The following is a 22,510-nucleotide window of genomic DNA, read 5'->3' as shown; positions in this document are numbered from 1 at the left end:
ATGAATAAGCTAACTATACTGATCTAACCACCACATGTTGTACACAAGTATTAAAGATCAACATTGTACCCTGCATGTATGTATAATAAAAAAATTTAAATTTAAATTTAAAAAAGGAAATTCAACATGAAATCACCAAAACTTCTGAAAGTTTTTATAAAATGTTGCTACTTCAAGTGTTAGCCTTACTTTGCAAATTAAAATTAAAATATATTTAAATTTTAATACTGAACTTAAAAGATTTTTGAATAACTAAGTTTTTATGTGAGACTTGGTCCATGGCACATCAGACATAATAAATACCATCTTAATTTGCTTCATTAGTAAAACATATCAACTCAAAATATGAATAGACCTAGTTTCTAAAATAAATTTAATGGAAAAGTTTCATTTTTCATGTATCTTCTACGTAACACACAGATTCTGTTCATCTATTTACTTTGAAAAGAAATGTGTACTACTTGTAACCAAATAAGAGTCACCTAAATGAGATAATATAAGAAATACATTCAGATCAATGCCAGGTATATAGTATTCTCTCAATAAGTAAATTTAAACTGCAATAATTCAGTTCAGCTTACTAATACTTATCCCCAAGCAGAAATATATATATGCATGCATGTGCACACAAAAATCTATGCTGATTTATGTAACACTTCATAGGACAAGGACTTTGTTTGTCTTCATTAAAAATTAGTTATTTGTATAACTAAACTGCCATCAAATTCATTACAGGGAATCATATTTAAAAATGAATAAACTGACCATAGTCTTTTATTGTATGTGAAATCATCTAGAACGTACACAGGAAATTATATTCAATATTGTCAAGAACTGTGATTTTACTCTACTTGTGAGATAAGTTAGTCGGCCAGTTTCATAGATACTGGCAGAAGGTATGCAGCTTCCGGGTCAGAGATAAAGGTCGTCATTACTCACAAAAATAGCAGTAGCCAGAGTATCAGCAATTCTTACGCTATTCCATTCCACAGTGGGAAGAAGGCTGGGTGACTCCTGCACATGCAGTAAGTTGTATTACAGGAGGGGAATCCTGGGTGAGAGAACCTGATTATTATAAAATAGGTATAGCACACTGGCCTTTAGATCTTGAGGGAGCTATCATTTTCATTGTACTGGACAGTTAGAATAACTTCCTTTGTTCCAGAGGGAGATACTATCTCTACTTCCAAATGTAAGCTAGCCTTCCGTTTCAAAGGAAGACACTATCTTCCAAGGCTGTTAACTGTATAAACTTCCTTTTAAAATAGGCTGCAATAAAGACAGTCAGTGCCTCTGCTCATAGGATGCAAGGAAGTGTGAGAGACCCACGAAAAATAATCTCCCTATAATTATATACAAGGACTTTGAAATTCAATAAAACCTTATGATGTTTGTAGACTCCTAAATTAGAAAGCAATTTTAATTATCTACTTAATATATTTTTATCATGCCTCGATGTACTTAAAATAAAATTAAAAAATCAAAGTTTAATGTCAACTTTGACCTATGAAAAAGTAAGTCAAATTCAAGGATTGATATGCATTTTGGAATGTACTTCAACTTAAGGTGCATGTGCAGCTTCAAATTCTCAACTTCATTCACTTGGTAAAAATTAGTGCAGTTGAGGTCCTGCAATTTGAGTCATGATAAGCTTGATAGACATGTTGTAAAATATCACAGCATTAAAAACGAATGACAACTAAGGACAAAAATAAATCCCTCAAGAATTTCAAAAAAGTCCCTAATTTCAGGTGCATAATACTGTACTTTGAAATGTATCCAAGAATATAATGTTATGAGAATCTGCTTTTTCTTTTTTTTTCTTTTTTTTTTTTTTTTTGGTTCCTCTCAGATGGTTGAAGTTTTGATTTTCAATGATTTTCAAAATATTTCTAACAGTCATAAGGATGCCATTTGGTTTTATTGAAATGTAGTGCAAAGAGAGATGGTTTAGTAGGATAAACAAAGATTCAGAGAGCTATTGATTCAAAACAGATTCTTTTACCAGCTTATCATGTATTTGGTTTTCATTTGCAAAACAGGGTCAAGGAAGTTAATCCATCAATAGAAATGCTATTGTGAGTAACAAAGTGGATCTTAAACACAGAAACATATCAAACATGAGAATAAAGGAGGATAATAGCAGTCAGAATATAGATATCTGGAATGCATTTATCTTTTTATTTCAGTGTCTCTGTTCAATAACATATACAATTTTTTTTCAAATAATAACTTTCAAATAACAGCAATGGACAAGTCCACGAGCATTTTACTCCTCTAATGATATGGATGACATGGCGATTTAAAGGTTTAGAACCTATAACACCAAGAAAACAAGGCACATTTATATGATGACATGCTTTATGTCCTACATATTCACTTCCACGAGAGAAAAAAAATGAATTTAGATAATGCCATTTTCAGAAATGTCATTATCAGCACACTTTCTCTCTCTCTCTCTCTCTCTCTCTCTCTCTCTCTCTCTCTCACACATAGACACACACACACACACACACACACACACACACACACACACACGTGTATGCATCTCAGGCTGGAGATTCCCTCTTTACCACGAAGTTCTTTGTTTGTGGAATAGTTGCTCAAATTCATGCTGATGATTTAATATGCTCGTTTGATGCAAAACCGAGTAGAAGATAATGATGGGTTGTACCTTCCCAGCTGGATGAGAGAATGGCAAGAGGGTTCACTTTTCTGTATGATACAATATTCAGTGACACAGAAACTATGTGGGTTCAATCCAGTGGCATGTCCTGATTTTTTGGTGATTGTGTCATCTTAGCCATAGAAACGAAGCATTCCCTTAACCAGACTTAACAGTGACCCACTCTCAAGGGGTGTAAAATAGCCAGTGTCTTTGCCCCACTTTTTCTATTGTATCCTTACATCTGAGTCTGATGCTTAGAAGTCAGCACATCCCTGAGGGTAATTTGTTTAAAGACAATTTATTTCCAGAGGACTTTTTGAGAAAAACAGTAAGGAAAGTCTAAACTCGGGCTCTAGAAACCAGGGAGAACACTCAAGGAGGTTTTTAGTTTACTTTTCTATAAATGCTCAGGTCAGTTCCTACTTTGGTTACAATTCTATCTCGGAGCCCTGATGGCTACAAAAACCACTCAAGCCTCAATCCTGTGGTTTTCAGAATCACAAGAGCTCTTTGAAAGGATTTATTGTCTATAAGTCACAGCTGACTATTGTTTACTCAAGATACATGCAGAATTTCCAGCAAACTGTCCATGTGTCACTTTGCACAGCAGATGTTGAATAAAAAACACTCTTTCCCCTTAATCTCTCTTTCTAATTGGTTATTTAAATTATTGTTAAAAATAATAATACTATGTAACTTCTTATGTTTATCAAGGAAGAAATATTATGAATCCTAGGAAATCATCTAATAGCTATTTCTAAAATCATATGTTAAGGAAGAAATAGAAAAAAAAAAATGGGTCTGTAAATTAAAGTCCAGCAATAACCAATGAATGTCGTGCTTCCTATTTTAATGCATTGAACATGTAAATTGAGGTGTTTAAATGAGATTAACTGCAAAGTAAAATGAATTTTAATGAAATGCATTCTAAATGCATAATATATTGAATAATGTCAATGAAATTTTATATTAAAGGAACAAGATGGCTTACCAGATAAATAGTATGACACATATTTTAATATTAAGTAAACTTAGAGAAACAATAATTTTTTTCCTTGAAATATAATACATAAAAACTTGTCTTTTCCTTTCATTAAGTAAATGTTTAATGAAAATAATTCAAAACCCATAACAAATTGGTTTAATGTAGAATGTAAACAAATATCAAAGCACAAATATTTTATCATGTTACATTAATTAGTTGAATTTTAAAAAAAATTAGTAAGGCTAATATTGTAATACCATTGAACATTCAAAAAAGCATATCTCTCAAAGCATCTATCTCTACTACAGTGTATGGGAATAATTTCTAAGTTTTCGAAATCTTTATTACAAGGTGCTTGTAACTTCTTTCAGTATTGTTAACTGAAAGAAGAGAAGGAGAAAGAAAGGAGAAAGTTCCATAAAAGATGAGGAAAATGAACTGAGGTGAATAATTTTGGAAAACACAAACACAAAAGAATATCTGCTATCTTGGCAATTGAAAGAGCTGATTCAATCATGAAATCCAATATGCTCAGTACTTGGCTTCAGTGCTTGTTATAAAATCCAGTTAATCTGTCAGATAAGTATGGTTATTTACCTTCAATTTTCAGATCAAATCAAATTCAGAACAATGCAGCACTTCAGTGGTTATAATCATTAAAGGGGACAAAACTAATTTCATTAACAATGTTTACACTTAGAAATTGTTCATACATCTCTATTACATATACCAATAATAACAATAATTGTTGATATTTTTATTACTAATATTGTTAGTAATTAATATTACAGTTATGTAATCATTTTACTTGTGTTCCTTTGGAAGCTTACATGAATTCTGTGAGCTGGTTACTATCATACCCACACTGTTGATGAGCCCAGAAAAAGTAAGATATTTGCTCAGTTATCTATCATTTATCATCTCTGTGTTGTTAATGAACAAGTTCATCTCCAAATATTCCAATTGACAACTAAAACACCATCAGTGACAAAAATTTTTATCTCTTCTTTCTGCATAGTACCCAAAAAGTTCGAAATTTTTTTAAGAAAAGATTTTGAATGAACAGTCTGGATCATTTCATTTCCTAATCAATAAAATGGAGCCAAGTATACCTACCTCATAAAACTATTGTTAAAACTACATTTACAAAACGCTATGTAAATTATCAAAGTACTTGGTACTCAGGACATTTTCAATAACTGTACGTTTTTCTGTCTTCACTTTTTAGACATTAATAGAAAGGGAGAAGTCTGTGTTCTTTAAAGTAACTGCTATCAGCAGGTAAGAGAGCCATTTCTATTCATCCTCAGTTATTATCACAATGAAAATTTTCAACTGAAAATTTGTTAGCAGTAAATATGACATTTTGATGTTAATAAATATTTTGTTTATCCACATACTTTTGGCCTTTCATTTGTGAAGTGTTTCCTACTTTTCAAATAATTTTCACAAATGCTATTAAACTTGTTACTCATGATTGTGTAATATGGATTGTCTCACTTAACGGATGGGATACTAAAGCCCCCAAAAGTTAAAATACTTTCACAGTACATTTAATGAGTCAGTGGGGATATCAACATAAAATTCTTAACCTCTCTGTACTCCTACTTCACTGTTCTTTCTATTTACTCCTTTCCAAAAGTCCCAACATATGCATAAGTCTGGGACGATATAAAATTTGATAGAATAAAACAGTTTTTTTGTTTATTTTTACATAACCAGAAAAATACCTACTGTACTATGAAGGTATAATGTGACTTATAATTGACAGATTCTCTCTCCTGGCCTAACTCTAGTCAGACTCGTCTGAATTCTGTTCTTAGGGATGCTCTGATTCTTGACTTTCCACATTTACCTCTGCTTAGTCCAGAATCCTGCTGGGTCAGTTTAGAGAAAATCTCCAACCCTTGATATCTGATCAAATTCCTTACCTTCCACCCTCAATATCTCATCACTCTGGCCTGCCTTCAGTAATAATCCTGTCAAATCAAGCTAGCCAAAATTCCCCTTACTCCTGATATTTCCTCTTATAAGCTTTCATTCACCGACTCCCCGATTTCTTGTCTATAAATCTCCACTTGTCCTTGTATTCAGATATGAGCTCAATCTCTCTCCCTTACTACAAAACTCCATTCTAGTTGTCACCCTAAATAAAATCTATCTAACCATCTTTAACAAGTATCATAAATAATTTTTTAAAATAAAAATTTAATATGTACTTTTCAAGGATAAATTTTCTGTGTTTGCTAATATGTAGGCAAATTAAGAATGGGGAAAACATGTGCTTCATGCTGCTGTACCTAACTTTCTTCACTGACTAGATTGAGGCATTCTTTTCCCAGGAAGTCAGATTCCAACTCTAAATCCTTCTAAACATTTCATTTAGGCAGCTGCTACAAATCAATCAAGTTGTCACTTGAAAACATCTATATATCTGTATACATATAAACAGGTTGATTTATGTCTTTAGGCAGCACATAGGGTAAATTTCTTCTAAATGCTAATACTGTAAAATGCAGACTATTTTTTAAACTTCTTTTTTTGTGTTTTAGACATCCCAAAATATCCATAACACAAAAAATAACAAAATTGTATTTTTATAATCCTGTATTTTTTAATTAATTAATTAAAAGTATTTATTTAAATGGTTATAACTACGTTTCATGGTTTGTGCATGTTTTGTCTATACCTCGAACCAGTCACTAACTTAATTTTACTGACAAAGTTTGCCTTAGGAAAAATGGCTTCTATCTTCTTGCAATGATAAAACCATTGTAGGAATCGCTTACTACTTATCTTTGTCTCCACCATGTCCAGGACAATGCCTGTTACATGGTTATTTCTCAATCCATATTTATTTAAGGAAGGAATGCAAAAAGGAAGGAAGAGAGGGAGGGAGGAAAGAAGGGAGGAGGAAAAGGAAAGGAAAGGAAAGGAAAGGAAAGGAAAGGAAAGGAAAGGAAAGGAAAGGAAAGGAAAGGAAAGGAAAGGAAAGGAAAGGAAAGGAAAGGAAAGGAAAGGAAAGGAAAGGAAAGGAAAGGAAAGGAAAGGAAAGGAAAGGAAAGGAAAGGAAAGGAAAGGAAAGGAAAGGAAAGGAAAGGAAAGGAAAGGAAAGGAAAGGAAAGGAAAGGAAAGGAAAGGAAAGGAAAGGAAAGGAAAGGAAAGGAAAGGGAAAAGAGATCAGAGGAGAGGAATTCAAAGAAGGAAGGAGGGGTGATTTAATCACGACTAAGAAATGAAAACGTTTCATATAATTCGAGAATTCAAGAGGATTACCATATGAAAATCAATTTTACAAATAAATAGGTTTACCGAATATAAGTATTTATGCTACAAAATTTCATTTTGTTAATTATCTTTTGTATGTATAAATCATCAAAGGAATCATATTTTTGCTTTATTTTGGAATATTGTTTTTGTTATCTACTTTCTTTGCATAAATCTGCCAATGCTTTCATAATTGAACAGTAGTATTTTCTTCCTCAAGCTTGATTAAGTCCACAAGCAAAGCATTGTGTTTAATGGAACACTGAACAGAAATAGATGACAGAGTAATAAATTACTTATGCAATTACTAAAATCACTTAGTAGATTGATACTTACCAGGATATCTTTTCCAGCCCACTTGCATTCATCTCTTCTTGTGTAAGATACTGGCCACACAATCTAAGGACAGAGAAGAAACATTATTTTATCCCAGTAAAGTTCTCAAAGAAATCCAACATTATATAGTTTTTTAGATGAAGTTGGGACCATGAAGGTAAAAAAGGTTCCATAAAGCATTATATGGAAGGAAACTTTCAGTTGAGACTTTCCAGTGACATCAGTTAATTGGTGTGCATTTGTCATTCATTTCCATCTACCCTTTAGCCTTTGCTTTATATGAATTTTGAACAAGGCAGAAACTGATATAGTCAATAGATCTAAGCAGTGTAGGGTAGGATGAACTGTAACACAAGTTGGCAGAGGGAGCTCCTCTTGAGAAGATGTTAGAATCTAGTGAAGTGACGTAGAAATTGACAGATAACATGGCTAATATTCTTCTGAATTAGTGAATCTTTATTACAAAACAGTGATTTTGAAATTTTCACATTGGGGCAGTCTGTATCCATTTCCCTGATCCAAATCCCAGCGTGACATGCTAGAACAAGCAAATGAAAGGGTTAGAAAAACCTATTTTACAAAAAAAAAAAAAAAATTATTTTCTCTCTTTTTTTGGACAGAAAATAGTCAAAAGTAGAACTGTACATTTTAGGGAAATAAAGGTGGAACTGAAGAAGCAAATAGATAGTTCTAAAAAAAAAATCACTCTCCCCACTGTGGGCTAAGTTTAGACTAGTTGAGAAATATTTCTTTGTGTTTTCATTCTTAATATTTGGTCTAAATCCCTCTAAAGAGTCCCTTATTGTGTGAATACAATGACAGTGGAAGATGAGCCAAGACATTACTAGTAGCTTGCAGTACTGTGGTTGAATGTCCCTCAATAGTATTGATCCAAATACTTTCATGAAAATTTTAATATAAAATTTCCCAAATCCCTTGAACAATTCTAATAACTCCTATCTATGTTGGAGTAGAGCAATTTATTGCTTTTTAAATTCATCTTTCTCTTCCAGTAATGTTAACTAATTTCAGGAAAAAAGTGTCATATGTAAAAGAAAAATCCAGAGATGGTGGCAATCAATTATTCATATCTACCAGAAAGTTTTACCCTCAAGATGACTGATTATCATTCATTTGGGGACCTCTAGATAATTTAATATAAATGGTCATTAACTTTGGCAAAGACTGTGATATTCAATCTAGGGAATTAAAAAGCAAAATATAACACATGTACAAACAAGTATTTGGCACATTTTGAAATGCGTGATGATCGATAAATACATTTCAGATTCATGTCAAAATTATAAAAGCCCTGCAATTTTTAGATATGCATTCACTTTTACCATTAAGCTCTTAATTAGTTTATTCTTTCTTATGTTTTTTCGTTTTTGTATGTATCTGTGTGTGTAAATTAAAATTATCATTTGAATTGTTCCACAAGCTTTTTACAAAGCAGACACATAATAAAAACACTCAAGAGCAATAAATGTATCCTCCTTACAATCAACGTTACCCTGACTCCCGAATTTCTACAGAGATTGCTGGACAGTCTCATTATACAGTTTTACACTGGCGGTGGAAAGGCCTGGTAAACGTCTTATCTAAAGTTTGTAATGGAGGAAGATGAAATATAATTTTTTTCTAGGGCACAACAATAATAATATATAGCAGAGCTAAAATTTATTTACTTTCATATTCAGCTTTCTAGCTAAACCGTGTTAAAATCACAGATTATTTAAACATACATGCATATATATATATATTTGTTTATATATATATTTGTTTTATATATATATATGTATATATATATTTGTTTTTCTTTTCTTTTCTTTTTCTTTTTTTAAAGCAAGGTGTTTTCTCATAGTTTCCTAGCCCTTGATTGTTGGTTGTTATGAGAGTATGGGCCTCATTTTGTGATTCTCCCTTATGCCAAATATTAATAAAAATAATTTTATAATATTCATGCTAAATTCTTTCATACTTATAAGGATGTGTACTCTAAACTTTTTAAAAGTTTCAGAGTCTTAAACAATAAAATAAACAACAACAATAAAAAGCTTAAAGATTTGACATGAATAAGTGTTGATGTAGGAAATGCTCTTTTAGAGAGCAATTTAAAGACAATAAGTGGAACAAAAAAAAATGTAAGTTTAATAGCCTTTTCAAACAGTATCTGTTTCCATAAAGAATGATTACTAACATTTTGGTTGAATTTATCATCTTGTCAGTATTGGAATTTTGTTGTTCTTCTTTGCTCAAACATTTCTCAGTTAATTAAATTTCTTATTCTCATATTCACAGTGCTTCTGGTGTACGTTATACTTTCCCTTCTTTATGCCTTTATGCTTCTACACATGGCAGCCCTTCTTACTCAGGTCATTTAATAAACATTTATGCCTTAAAGAGATTACACCCTTTTATCAAGGCCAAGAATCTTTCCCTGGTCCTTTCAAATCTGAGAATGTGTTTTTGCCTCTAAGAAGGATTGACCTAGTATTTACCTTTAATATCACACATCTTTTCTTTTCCATTACCTTGTAAGGTCATCAAGAAGAATTATTTATGACATAACATAGTATCCCCTACGGAGTTTATCACAATAGTAGATGCTTAGGGGAAAGTTGTTAAACAACATTATATATACATAGGTGAAAAAGAGCATAAAAATATAGATAAATATAGATAAACAGATGTAAATCCTTAAATAAATTGGGTTCACTCTTATATACAATGTGATATAATTAAAATTAGATTATGTTTGTAATAGGATGGTTTAAATTAGAAATACATTGTTTATTATTAGAATAATCACTCAAAACTCAAGGGCAAAAGTTATAACATGAACACTGTGACATAGGGCCAGTCACTTAACTGCTCATTCACTCATTAATTCAAAATGTATTTATTTACAAGTCTAGTTGGTAGAAGACACTATGATGTATGCTGGCTCCACAATTTTTTCTTGGCTATAAAAATAGTAGGTTTTTACACAATATTGTTCTTTTCAGTTTTAGGAACAATCGAATATACTAACCAAATTCGGAATATTTATTTAAAGAAAAATATTAAATACATTAAACATACAGTCTCAGGTAATCTGTGCTCATATACTGTCTATCTATAGATAAGAACATACATAGATTTTACAAAATAATGAATTGTCATAAATAATGACAATTTTAATTGTAACTGATATGATCTCCTAAAATTAAAATATCGAATTTTCTTTTATCATTTTAGATTTTACATTCATTTTGTAAAGAATGGTTTCCTTTTGTTTTTTTGCTTATTTTGTGACCTTTTCAAAAGATACTTAGATAAATATTTTTATCATTTCAGGAAAAAAAATAACCAGTTTTCTTAGACAATAAGTAACCTTGACCATTTATTGCTATCATCCAAGAAGGCTTAGAAAACAATCAAACTGAAAAATGAGAAAAAGAAACACATAAGGTGATTTTTAAGTCCCACGTCTTAATTTAAAATATATCATAAGTGCATTGACATTTTATATAACTAGATATAATTAATTAAATCTCTTAATGCACATGGTCAGAATTTTAGTGTTCAGGTGATAAAAGAAAAGAAAAAGTCTTAATTTTAGTGTTATACACTATTAAAGATATGGATCAGCTTTAAATTAAAACCTTCATTTTATCCCCAAAACAACATTCTCCAAACAGAACAAAAGCTTTTTTAAAATTCTGTCACTTTAAAAAAAAATATATCATCCAATCTGTTATAGCTGATGAGTTATATGTTAGGAAGAAGCAAAACCAACACACATAGATACTGTATTCCAAAAAGCACGTTGTACTATGATTCTTGAGAAAGCTACTGCATAAACACCTTTGTTTCTCATAGAATTAAGACTGAAATATTGACTGCAAAAAAATGACTGGAGTACATTTAGATTTAGCAGAACAATTTTCACTAGTTTGTCAATCCATGTTTATTTTCCAAACTATAAAGCTTATTAATGAAATAAGCCAGAAACGCTATAAAGAATTTGGATAAAACTGGTATCCTGCTAATATCTAAATGACTATATTTATAAAAACCTGATGCTTTAAAACTGTTTCTGGATCAGAGTTTGTCAACTTTTTGTTTAAAAGGCCAAATAGTAAATATTTTAGGCTTTGTGGGCCAGATAATCACTGTCACAACTACTCAATTATGCTGTTGTAATACTATAGCAGACATAGACAATATGTAACTGAATGAAAGTGTCTATGTTCCAATAAAACTTTATTTACAAACACAGGTGGCACACCAGATTAGTTATATGGACAATGGCTTCATGGGCTTGCTAGCAATATAAAGAGATGTATAAATTGAAATTAATTACTATGCCTTTCTAATTGTTCAGGTATTTACTTTTATGCAGGAGAAAAATGATATAACTCTAGAAGCATAAGCTGAAGTTAGTATTTCTTATAATGATCATTGAAAATTCTGTGGTTTCTTCCTTGATGATTTTTATGGTTTACTGCATTCATTGATTATTATTTTGTTATTGCCATTTTATTTGCATCTGAAAAGATAAAATATTAATTTAAAATGATTTTCTGTCAGTCGTCGTACTGTTAGAAAATCCAATATAACTTGAGATGTTTCAAAAAAACTATAGTGTGTATATTAGAATAGAGATACCTTTTGAAAATCCTTGATATTAGCCAGGTTGAATGAAAATATGTGATCCTTTGCTCCAACATACAGCCTACTCCGTTCCTCATCCAAAAGGAAGGTATGATAACTGGAGCTGTTGGCCAAGCCATTGAAAGTGATCACATTGTTGGATTCCAACATTTCTGCAAGGTAACAAAGCAAGACATTGGGTATTAATGTGACGTCCTACATGAACATAGACTATTGGTACATGGTAACCCAACTACTGCCTGCTGTAGCTATCAATCAGAACTTATTCTTCACAATACTAACGAATACGTAGGAACCAAATATTTTACACTTTGTTGAAATGGGAGCTGTACTCCTTTGTTTGCTGATTTCACACTCAAGGTGGTAAAAGAAGAAAAGAAGAGAAATAACTTGTCTACACAAACTAGTCTGGCAGAACCTATTTGCATGTAGTAATGGATTTGAATGGTCAATATTGTACAGAAATGTCTTTAATTTTACAGACTTTTAAAAGTGGTTTCATTTGCTCTAAACCATTATTAGCTAGAAGGATAAATATAGAGGTGAACAGAGCAGAAGAGTTGCGGAAATATTCAGTTTAACCTACTATGCTGTTTGAGGACTCTTTTTATTGAGATATTTTAGTACAAATTTTTGACCATTAAATCATTAACTCCACCATCTAAATCCTTTGAAGTATTTTGAAACTGACATATACAGAGAAATTGAGCTGAGGCTTTTATTGAAACATGAATTAAATTAATTTTACCATCTGCCCTCAATTTTTTAGTTTCATTTTGCTCTCCAGTTTGCTTTTGTTGTTAATAGGCAAATACTGAACTTTAAATCCATACTTTTAAATTAAAAATAACATTAAATGTAAATCCTCTTTTGTGTTAGAAGGTAGTTTTTGGTAATCACCAAAGTGGATTTTTTTTTTCCTTTTTGTCTTTTTTACTGACCGGTAATGGGATCGCAGCCCTCGGTGTCACGCCCGTACCAGGGACCGGCAACAGAATCGCAACCCTCGGTGTTGTGCCCGCACTGCGCTCAGTCAGTGAGCGGGAACCGGTCTCCACATGGGATCCGAACCCTCCCAAAGTGGATTTTTAAAAAATATCTGTTTCAGGCCTGCGGTGGCGCTCCCGCCGAGGGTTCGGATCCCATGTGGAGACCGGTTCCCGCTCACTGGCTGAGCGCAGTGCAGGCGCAACACTGAGGGTTGTGATTCCGTTACCGGTCAGTAAAAAAAGACTAAAAAAAGGAGAAAAAAAATCTGTTTCACTTAAAATTATTTATGAGTATATGTACTCCATCCCTATAGGATGGAGATGTTGAGGATTCTCTAAAACTGTGTGTCCTGAATCAATGCCTCAGATTCTTTTTTTGTACACTTAGTAAGAAACTTTTATCAGCATCCACAAAATGTAGAATGAACCTTCCAAGGAGAGAAAGCTGCAACGTAGATCCTTCCTCTGTCCCAGCCCTTACCCCCTGGAAACACATTAGCTGAGTGATAGATCACCTTGTTTTATATATTTCTTTGATTGCCATCTCTATCTTATTATCAAAAATATGATTTAAATAGAGGATAAAATTCAAACTCTTTAACTTAGCATTAAAGGTCAAGTCAATACCGTTTGAGTTTAGACCGTAGCCCAGTATTCTTCCTCCTGCCTTTCTCCATGCAGGAGAACATCCTCTGTACTGGTCCATTCTTTGGCCCTTGCTACTATAGCTCCTGACTTCTACAACTATGTGTGACCTTGACAGAATAGTATCCATTTTTAGAGGACCGTTTGAATTCAACCTCCAAGAAACTCTCAGAGATCTTCTGGGTATAGTTTGCTTGAATTATTCTTATAACTTGCATCATACTGTCAAATACTGCAACTATGCTTATAAATGACTTGTCTACTAGAACTAAAATTCCCTCAGGAAATATGAATAGCTCATCATCCACAACCCACATGGTTTCTTTTCCATATTACCAGGTCAATAAATATTAAATTGAATGACTGTGTATATATATTTACCTATCCTATATACAAAATTTCAAGAATTGTTTTAAAATGCTTTTCTTTTCCTTTATAAGAAATAGTACAATCTTGGGCTGGCCTCACCCCTTTCCCCCAATAAAAAAGAAAGGGAGGAAGGAAGACAGGGAGGGAGGGAGAGAGGAAGGACTGGATCAAGAGAAAGAGTCTCATTCATAAGATTCATGGCTAAAATAAGTGAAAGCTACTAGTCTCCAAAGAAAATGAACAGAGACTCTACTACATGAAATCTGATTTTAAATGGCATTCTTTTCACCAGTGTCCAAATGATTGCAAAGGATCAGTGCTACACAGAGCTAATATAAAACTGAATTTTCAGACACTCCGAACTGCTTGAAGATGGAAAGGGGCTGTCACCAGAGGCAGGGGCTAATATCATTGGACATGTTCAAGCATCAATTGAATGGCCATTTAGGAGATCTGTTTATCAAATGAATGCCCTTCATCCCTCCTTCTCATTCTAAAATCTATAATTCTGTCCCAATACTAGAGAGGCCAAATTATAACTGGCCAGGAAAACTAAAAAAAAGAAAAAAAAAAAAAAGCCAGCTCAACCAAGAAAATTACTTAGATATTAAGCAATGGAAGAGTCAGTTAACAGATATTCCAAACAATGAAAATATCTATCCAATCAAAAAATATGTTACAGGATAAATTTTGTAAATTAGTTTGGAAGAGAATTATTGGGTCCTACGTACAGGTAACTGAGAGAAAAGTATTGGTGGCTTTTATGAAATCACTCTGGAAACAATTATACTTTCAAAAATGTTACTACTGAACCATTTCATTAAAAAAAGAAAAAGATACTATTTTCCTGGCACATAGGTTAGTAGCTATTTCTCATTGCTTTCAAATGTATTTAATGTTGTCTTTTTAATCTTTTCACTATGAATTCTTTATATGTTCCTCTCTAACAAGGACCTTTTACATTGCTTTATAACTGAGAGAAGACTATTTTTGAGACCCTCATGGCAGGGAGCAATACAAATTCTGGATTGCTTAGGTTATCTCACCACTTTCCATGGTGAAACTCCCTGGGTTAAAATCAAACACTCTTTTTCTAAATCTAGGTCTCAGATTCTCCAATATTTTATTTTTCTTATTTAAATTTGTTATTTTGATTTTCTTATACATAGATACATTCAGTTGTAATTGATATTAAATAGCTTCAACTTTGAATCTACTCCTTCAGAATTGTAGATGTTTCCTTCCAATTTCTGTTATATAAACCTTACAATAACCTAAACTGGTATTGGAACTAAAATAAATATTCAGTAATGTGAGATGTTTAATATTTCTTTAACTTCTCACATCTTGCCTATGCTCATATTCAGTCAAACAACCACATGTTATTTTAAAGAACAACCTAAATTTCTATAGAATTTTACTATGGTGAGTCTGAGTAGACAAAAGCTTGTAGAGGAATTAATTCTTTTGAGGTATAATTCAGTTTTTTTTCTGGTTGAGGCATTACTTCAACTTCTACATGCTCTGTCAACCATAAAGACAAGTAAATGTAGGATTATATTTAATGATGCCATTTTAGAACAAGGACTCTTTAATGAAGTATATATTCTTGAATCTGAAAGGTGATTAAATAAGCATTCTGTTCTTTCCAGATTCACCAAATAATTTAGTGTCTTTATTATTTGCTTAATGATAAAATGGAAGATATACTGATTGTAAAGCCAAGCAATAGTTTATAGATAACTCAAGAAGTGCTCATTATTATTAGCATTATTATCATGATATGCTATAAGACAATGTAGACAATAAGCATAAGTGTAGATGGCCTGGCAAAGAAAGTCAATTCATATGATTTCAAGCAACAGTGTCATCAATTACAAATATATTACACTCTCCTGTGATGTAGTTTCAAAAAGTAAAGTCTCATGAAATTCAAGACTCATATATAAAGCCCTTTTGATACATACCTATTTTTTCTTTTAACATGTTGCAAAAGAAAAAAAAAATTGATCTGTTCTAAATCTGAATGTTACCAAATAATCATGAGAAAAGAATCATAATCTTTTATAATGAGTTAATTTTAATTTCCATTGTATTAATTTATAAATTTTCAGTTTTGTGTTTTCCCCCTGAATTCATTATGATTTCTAATGTAGATTCATTTGAAAAAATAAGAAAAAAAAATACATTTATAGCATCACCACCAGTACAATATGAAAGATATTGAAAATTATTTTATAAACCAATTTCTTATTATACATGTATTTTAATGTATGGGAAGGAAAAGACAGATGGGGGAAATTACATCAAAATTATAAATAAATGATTCACCTCTAAATAATAATATTGTATAGTTCCTGTGGTGTCCTGGTTATCTTTAGAATAAACACAAATTTACACAGATGATTACATTACAATGACTGAGTTAAATTTCAGAAAGGCAGTGAAATGAATACTGATTTCAAATATGAAAGACCATCCATAACTAGACTTTTTATAGTAAGATGAAGCACTCCTCTATACTGGACCTTCAAATCCAAATAATAGCCACCCTGTTCGTTATATTTCTGACTTCTGTTACATTTCTCTCCTCTCTCTCTCCCCCCCACTTTTTTCCTTTTATTTATTTATTTTTTTCCCCTTATAAGTTGTACAGCATGAGAGGTAATAAGACCCCACCAGTTGCTCGGCATAAATGAATTGCCTGTATTCACTGATGTCTTTAAAGCTTATGACCTTTTTGCATGGCTTGAACTTTGTCCTTTTCACAGTACAGTCAAAGATCCCATTTAAAGTGTTCAAAGGCTGGATCCACACGATGCCAAAACATTTTGGCTGCATGATGACCACATCAAGATGTTTGTAAATATTGGAAAGTTCAGCAAGGTTGAAAAATTTTAGATCTTATATTTCTGTGATTTCTAATTTTTTTTGAGTTTATGAACTAATAATGTTCCAAAAGCAAAATAGAGGCTGAAATTAAAGTTTGCAACTTTTTGTTCTATTATAAGAACAAAACAACAAAAGCAAGTACTACTTGCCATCATTATCATTTCACACAAAAAGGAGGAAGCATTTTCCTTAACTAACAAAATGAGCAGAAAGGGTAAAAATCATAACCAAAAAATAATATTTAGAGATGAATAAATTTACATAATGGAGAAAGTCACATTTATTTTTCTTATTTCACCAAGGACTACTTTTTAAATCTTTATTACACAAAAGGTTAATATCTTTCCACAGATGGATGTTTGCCAAGTACTGCTCTAAGATACACTGTGAATGATGAACTCTACTCCTGCCGTTTCTGGCCAGTGCATCTTGTCATTCAGAGATGGAGCCAATATTACTGGATGTCTACATGCTTTTATTTATTTGGTGATGTTGAGCATATTCTATAAATTTACAATGTTTAGCAAGTATAGTTTTTATATGCTTAGAAAAATCTATCTTCTAATTTCAGTCTTCTAATTTCAACAGCAGTGAATACTCAAAATATACATCAAATTTATGTATTCTGGTCTGAAGCTAACTTTTATCTTAACTATTCTCTCCAGCCTGTGCCAGAGGCCACAGCATCAAAAAAAAAAAAAAAAAAAACAAAACACATCCCCACTACCTTTGCCCAACACATTAGTCCAATTTGCTGATGGTCTGATCTCAAATGTCTCTATCTCATTACATTTACACCAGGATTCTGTCAGATGCTTATTTGTAGTTGATGTGAATAATCAACTTTTTGACTTGATAGACACCCTGATCAAGGTAGAGGTGCCAGCACTTGAGCTTTGCACAAGTAAACATTCATTCGCAGCCCAAGCCAGGCTTTCATTCTCCTAGACCCCACACAATTCACAAGTGTCCTGAACCTTGTTGTCAGGGAGGGACAATACATTTTCCTTCAAATATGCTTGAAAACAATCAAGAGGAGGACTTCTGTGATATTAATCTATTTTCCACTTTTTATAATGTGAAAAACATATACAGAAAGTAAGTTTTTCACAATCTAGTCTGATGTTTCAGATTTTTATCATTTAATGGTTATTCACCTATTAATTCAACAGACACATATTCAGTCCTTACTATGTGTAACACGTAGACATTGTCTAGAAAGTATGTGGAATATAAAGAGTAATAAAATTTTGATGGATAGGTAGACAAATGTCCTTGGAGAAGCAAAATCTAAATCAACAACAACAACAAGAAAAAGAGGATAACAAGAGCTAAGAACATTAATAGGAGGAAAAAATTGATGCCATAAGGAGAAAAGGATAACACTAGGAAAAGGAGCTTGACAATTAAAGCTGGCCATAAAACACATATAGGATTTTAATCAGAAGAAGGAGGTATGTTAGAGCATTCTATACAGAGGACATGATTAAAGACCACATGATAGAAATAAGGAAAAATACTAGGGAAAGACATTTTAAGTGCCTACCATGTGCCAGAAACGGAATGATTTATGAGTATAATCATTTAAGCCTCACAGTAACATAGTGAGGTGGAACTTTCTCATTCCCATTTTTTTCTAATGAGAAAATTGACTCAGGTAAGATAAGCTATTGGGAATGTCTTAGGTCACAGAGGTAGTTTAATGTAGACTCAAGATGTCTATTCCCATCTGACTTCAGAGGTCAGGCTCTTCCTTCTTTTCTCCATATCTTAGTAGGGTACATTATGGAGAATACTACAAACTGATGTTTGAAAAGTTTGCTTACCTCTCACTATCACATAACTGGCTTGAGTTAACAGCCTCTTAAATATTTATCTCACTGCATTTTCTCTGTACTTGTTCTTTTTACACGATAATAATTCTGTCGGTAATCATCTACAACTATGGCTTTCGTCACCAGTAGTATTTTGACATGTTCTCAAATGCATGTCTTCCAAGACAGATTTCCCTTCAAAGGCCAAACAAAGGTGACTGCAAACCTCTATTTAGATGTTGTACAAACTTTTGGGAGTCTGCATGGCTTAAACAGAACTCACTCCCTTTTCTTCTTTTTATTACTGAAGACATCGCCTTTTGTTATGTTTTATATAGGTTACAAGTACCACTCATCCAAAGATTCATGTAAGCCAGAGCCTCTTCATCATTCACAGATCCAATCCATCACTTCACACAATCATTTTGTGTAACACAATCATTTGTCCTATATTTTCTTTTGATTACCTTCTCACTACCACTGTTCTTAGTTCAACTTCCCATCATATCTTCCCTGGATTATTGTAATCACCTTCTAGCAGAACTTCCTCTCCAGGTTTACACCAACAGATCATGCTATGCACTGCCTCCAGAGTAATCTTTCTGCAAACAGATATACTTTCGACTGCTTAAAGATGACAGAATAAAGACATTTTCACTTTATCCCCTTCCCTTGAATCTCATGAAAAACAAGAAGAAAAGAAAACAAGAACGAGAAAGAAAAATATACACTTTAAATGAAGAGAGGAAATAACTCCAATTAAATAGCAAATTATTAAGAGAATATATTAAATAAAGAAAAACATTTTGATATAGGATGCTGAGATCTGGCACATCTCTTCATATAGCCCCGGTAGGATAAAATTAGTAAACAAAGGGATAACAGATCATAAAAGTTGCTCCACAAATGTTTTTCTTGCCCAAACAAGCTCTAGGAGTCAATATTTTTTTATGGCTGTAACAATATTGGAAAGCGTTCTAAAGAGTGGAGCTAAAGGACAAAGGGATCATCATTATCATCATCATCACAACTAACACATGCATGCCAGGAACTGTTCTAATCTCACACAGACACACAGACACACAGACACACACACACACACACACACACACACACACAGAGGATATTGGGTACCTGAGGATAAGGGTACCACTGTAGGTAAAGTAGAGTGAAGGTGTGAACACCAGAATATTCTACAGGGTGTCCCTGGTGGGGCTTCTTGAGAAACACACCAATAACCAAAATACAAAAAAAAAAAAAAAGTGAAATGAGGTGTGTTCCTAGAAAATATATTAAAAATTTTGGAGTATATTTTCAAGTCAAAACAACAATAATCATAGGCTGTGAACTCCTCCAGCTCACTACAGCTTACTTCCTTCAGAAGGAGGAAGAAAAGTTCACCAAAATGTAAATGAAGAGCACAGGAAAGAAGAGGAATTGACATAGAAAACAGATGATTAATTCTGCTGCCAGAGTTTCAAATTAAGTAATACTAAAATTAAATTGTATTTGAAAGAGATGAATTTGATTAATGAGAAGATACGAATAAAAGACAGATAAGGAAATAAAATCTAAAAATAGACTTGAACGCACGGATTGAAAGATCACTGCCTTCTATTAAAATCTAATCTTACAGAAAGAACAATTATGGAATTTACTAAATAAAGGAAGAATACATTGGGATCCATGCAGAAAATTCAAGTCATGTACAAAAGAAAAGAAATCAGGTGGGCCTCATACTTGTTCAAAACAACATTTGCCCCAAAACAGAGAAGCAATTTGTACAATTACCCAAGTGAAAACATATGTGACTCAATAATTTTACACCCAGAAGCTTGTCATTCAAGTCAGAGAGGCAGCACCAGACATTCTCAAACATGCAAGGCTTAAAAAAATAGAGCACCCCTTCAAGAAACTATAGCAATCACAACTTCTTGATAATGAAATTTATCCAGACACGGCATGAATCAAAATCATTGAGCACAGATATTAATCACTTGCCTCCTTAAAACCTGCCTAAAGATTTTCAATATCTATGTGATTTGAGTTCTGTGTATTTTCCAGACTTATTATTATTATTACTATATTTTTGTTTTGCTCATTTGCCAATACAGTGTGTATAAGTGTATGTACGTGTATGTTTACCTATGTATACAACAATGTACAAATATATACTGTGTTTACACACACACACAGACGATTATTTTGAATTAATTCAATGACATGCCATTTGGAGTCCCACAGATTAGAATGTTCTTTATCCCCCCAAGGTTCTCCATCTTTCACCCTCACATGCTTACGTGAATCTATCCACCTTTCAGAATCCAGGTCAAGCCTGTCCTGTGAATTCTCTGTATCATGCTTTCCTATGTGAAACACAGTGCCCTGTATATATGTGGATTAATCACTGTTTTATCTTTTTAGCTCCCCTTCTAGAGTTAAAATATGCTGCCTTTGTGTATTTGTCTAGTTCTAGAACTTATTCCTGACATCTACCTAGTTCAGGCACATAGAAGCAAGTGTCTCAATAAATATTATTTAAAATACATTTTATTTCTTAAAAATGCAAAAAATAACTCAGAAAAAGTAAATGTAATAGTAAACATCTAGGTAAAAGCAAATGTAGCAATGTATATTGTAGGTCAGTTTCCATACTAGCTTTTCTAATTAGCTATATGTGAAGTTCAAATGACTAATAAAATTATACCATCTAAACCCTAGGTTTTACAAATTGGCTATAAAATAACAATACAATGACTGGTTTTTTTTTTTAATTTATATGTTAAGCACTGTTATTGTTGTTTTACATAAAGTAATCACATGAATAAACTTTTCAAGAATTCTGTTTTGCCAGCAGCATTAAACACAGAAACTATTCCAACAGCAAATTAACTGGTCCTCTGTCTTCAATTTCTCCCAACTTTAATATACTCTTCAAGTCACCACCATATAAATTAACCAGGGCATATCTTCAAAATGCAATGGTTTTGTTAAAACAAAACAAAACACAGCACCTACACCTACCACCTTTACCTTGGCACTATTTCACTAATAAGAGTTGCAGTCCCTAGTCTTCCTTTGTTACTTTATTTTATGCCTGTTTCTATTACTTTCCACAATTCTATCTGAAGTAGCCAATTTACTCTTCTCTAAGCCTGGCTTGTCCCCTCCTGATTCCAGCTTATTTTTCCTATTCTTGTGCCTAGGGACAGTTAGAAGCCTTCTCTCCATGAAAGCCTTGAGAATTAGCATCTCTCCTCTGATGCCCAACCATGCTTTGATTATAACACAGAGCAAAGAACTGACTGCATGCCTCTCCGAGGCTTGAGTATTAAGTACACAACTTAGTTCTTTAGATATAAAGGTTAGCATGATGCCATATGGATCCAATTACGTGTAGAGGGAATGGTTAACTAGATACCTAATTAATCATTGGATTTGAGATCTAAAAAGATCTTCAGACTGTCTGACTAAAGTCTGAATACGTGCATTTATGAAAGAGCATGAGTGACTTTACCATTAACAGTTTCAGGGTCCAAATTTAAACACAGGTCTCCTGGCTCTAAATTCAATGCTTTTTCTAAATAAATTTTTGGAAAAATTGTGACTTTATTTTTTCTCATTTTTTGCCACCTGATCCTTGATATTGATAATAGTTCTTGGCACAAGCATGTAGGCAAAAAATAAAAGCTGAAAACGATTTACAAAATAACTAATGAACAATGATAATTTATACTTCTTGGAAGAATAATGAGAGTTTAAATGAAATTATTACATGAAGCAACTAAATGCTTTGCTGTTGACAAAAATGGTTAATGCAAATATACACTGCTATTGATCAGTCATTTCTGAGTGAGATGATTAGTCAGTATAAACTTAGAATTAA

At 32.5% G+C, this 22,510-nt stretch overlaps 1 protein-coding gene across 1 annotated transcript in view; it reads right to left on the bottom strand.

Annotated features, from left to right (window-relative positions):
• SEMA3A (sema domain, immunoglobulin domain (Ig), short basic domain, secreted, (semaphorin) 3A) overlaps window positions 1-22,510 on the bottom strand; it is a 209,492-nt gene that overhangs the window by 141,320 nt on the left and 45,662 nt on the right. Inside the window, exons 2-3 of the mRNA XM_008568811.1 lie at window positions 11,910-12,067; window positions 7,257-7,319 (exon numbers count right to left, since the gene is read on the bottom strand). Of these exons, the coding sequence (XP_008567033.1) occupies window positions 7,257-7,319; window positions 11,910-12,067 (221 nt within the window). The remainder of the gene's footprint in view (window positions 1-7,256; window positions 7,320-11,909; window positions 12,068-22,510) is intronic.

The sequence above is a fragment of the Galeopterus variegatus genome, unplaced genomic scaffold (genome assembly GCF_000696425.1).
Source record: "Galeopterus variegatus unplaced genomic scaffold, G_variegatus-3.0.2 Scaffold0, whole genome shotgun sequence".
Classification (NCBI taxonomy): domain Eukaryota; kingdom Metazoa; phylum Chordata; class Mammalia; order Dermoptera; family Cynocephalidae; genus Galeopterus; species Galeopterus variegatus.
The sequence above is the reverse complement of the archived record's forward strand: the minus strand, read 5'-3'. Positions and strand labels throughout refer to the sequence as shown.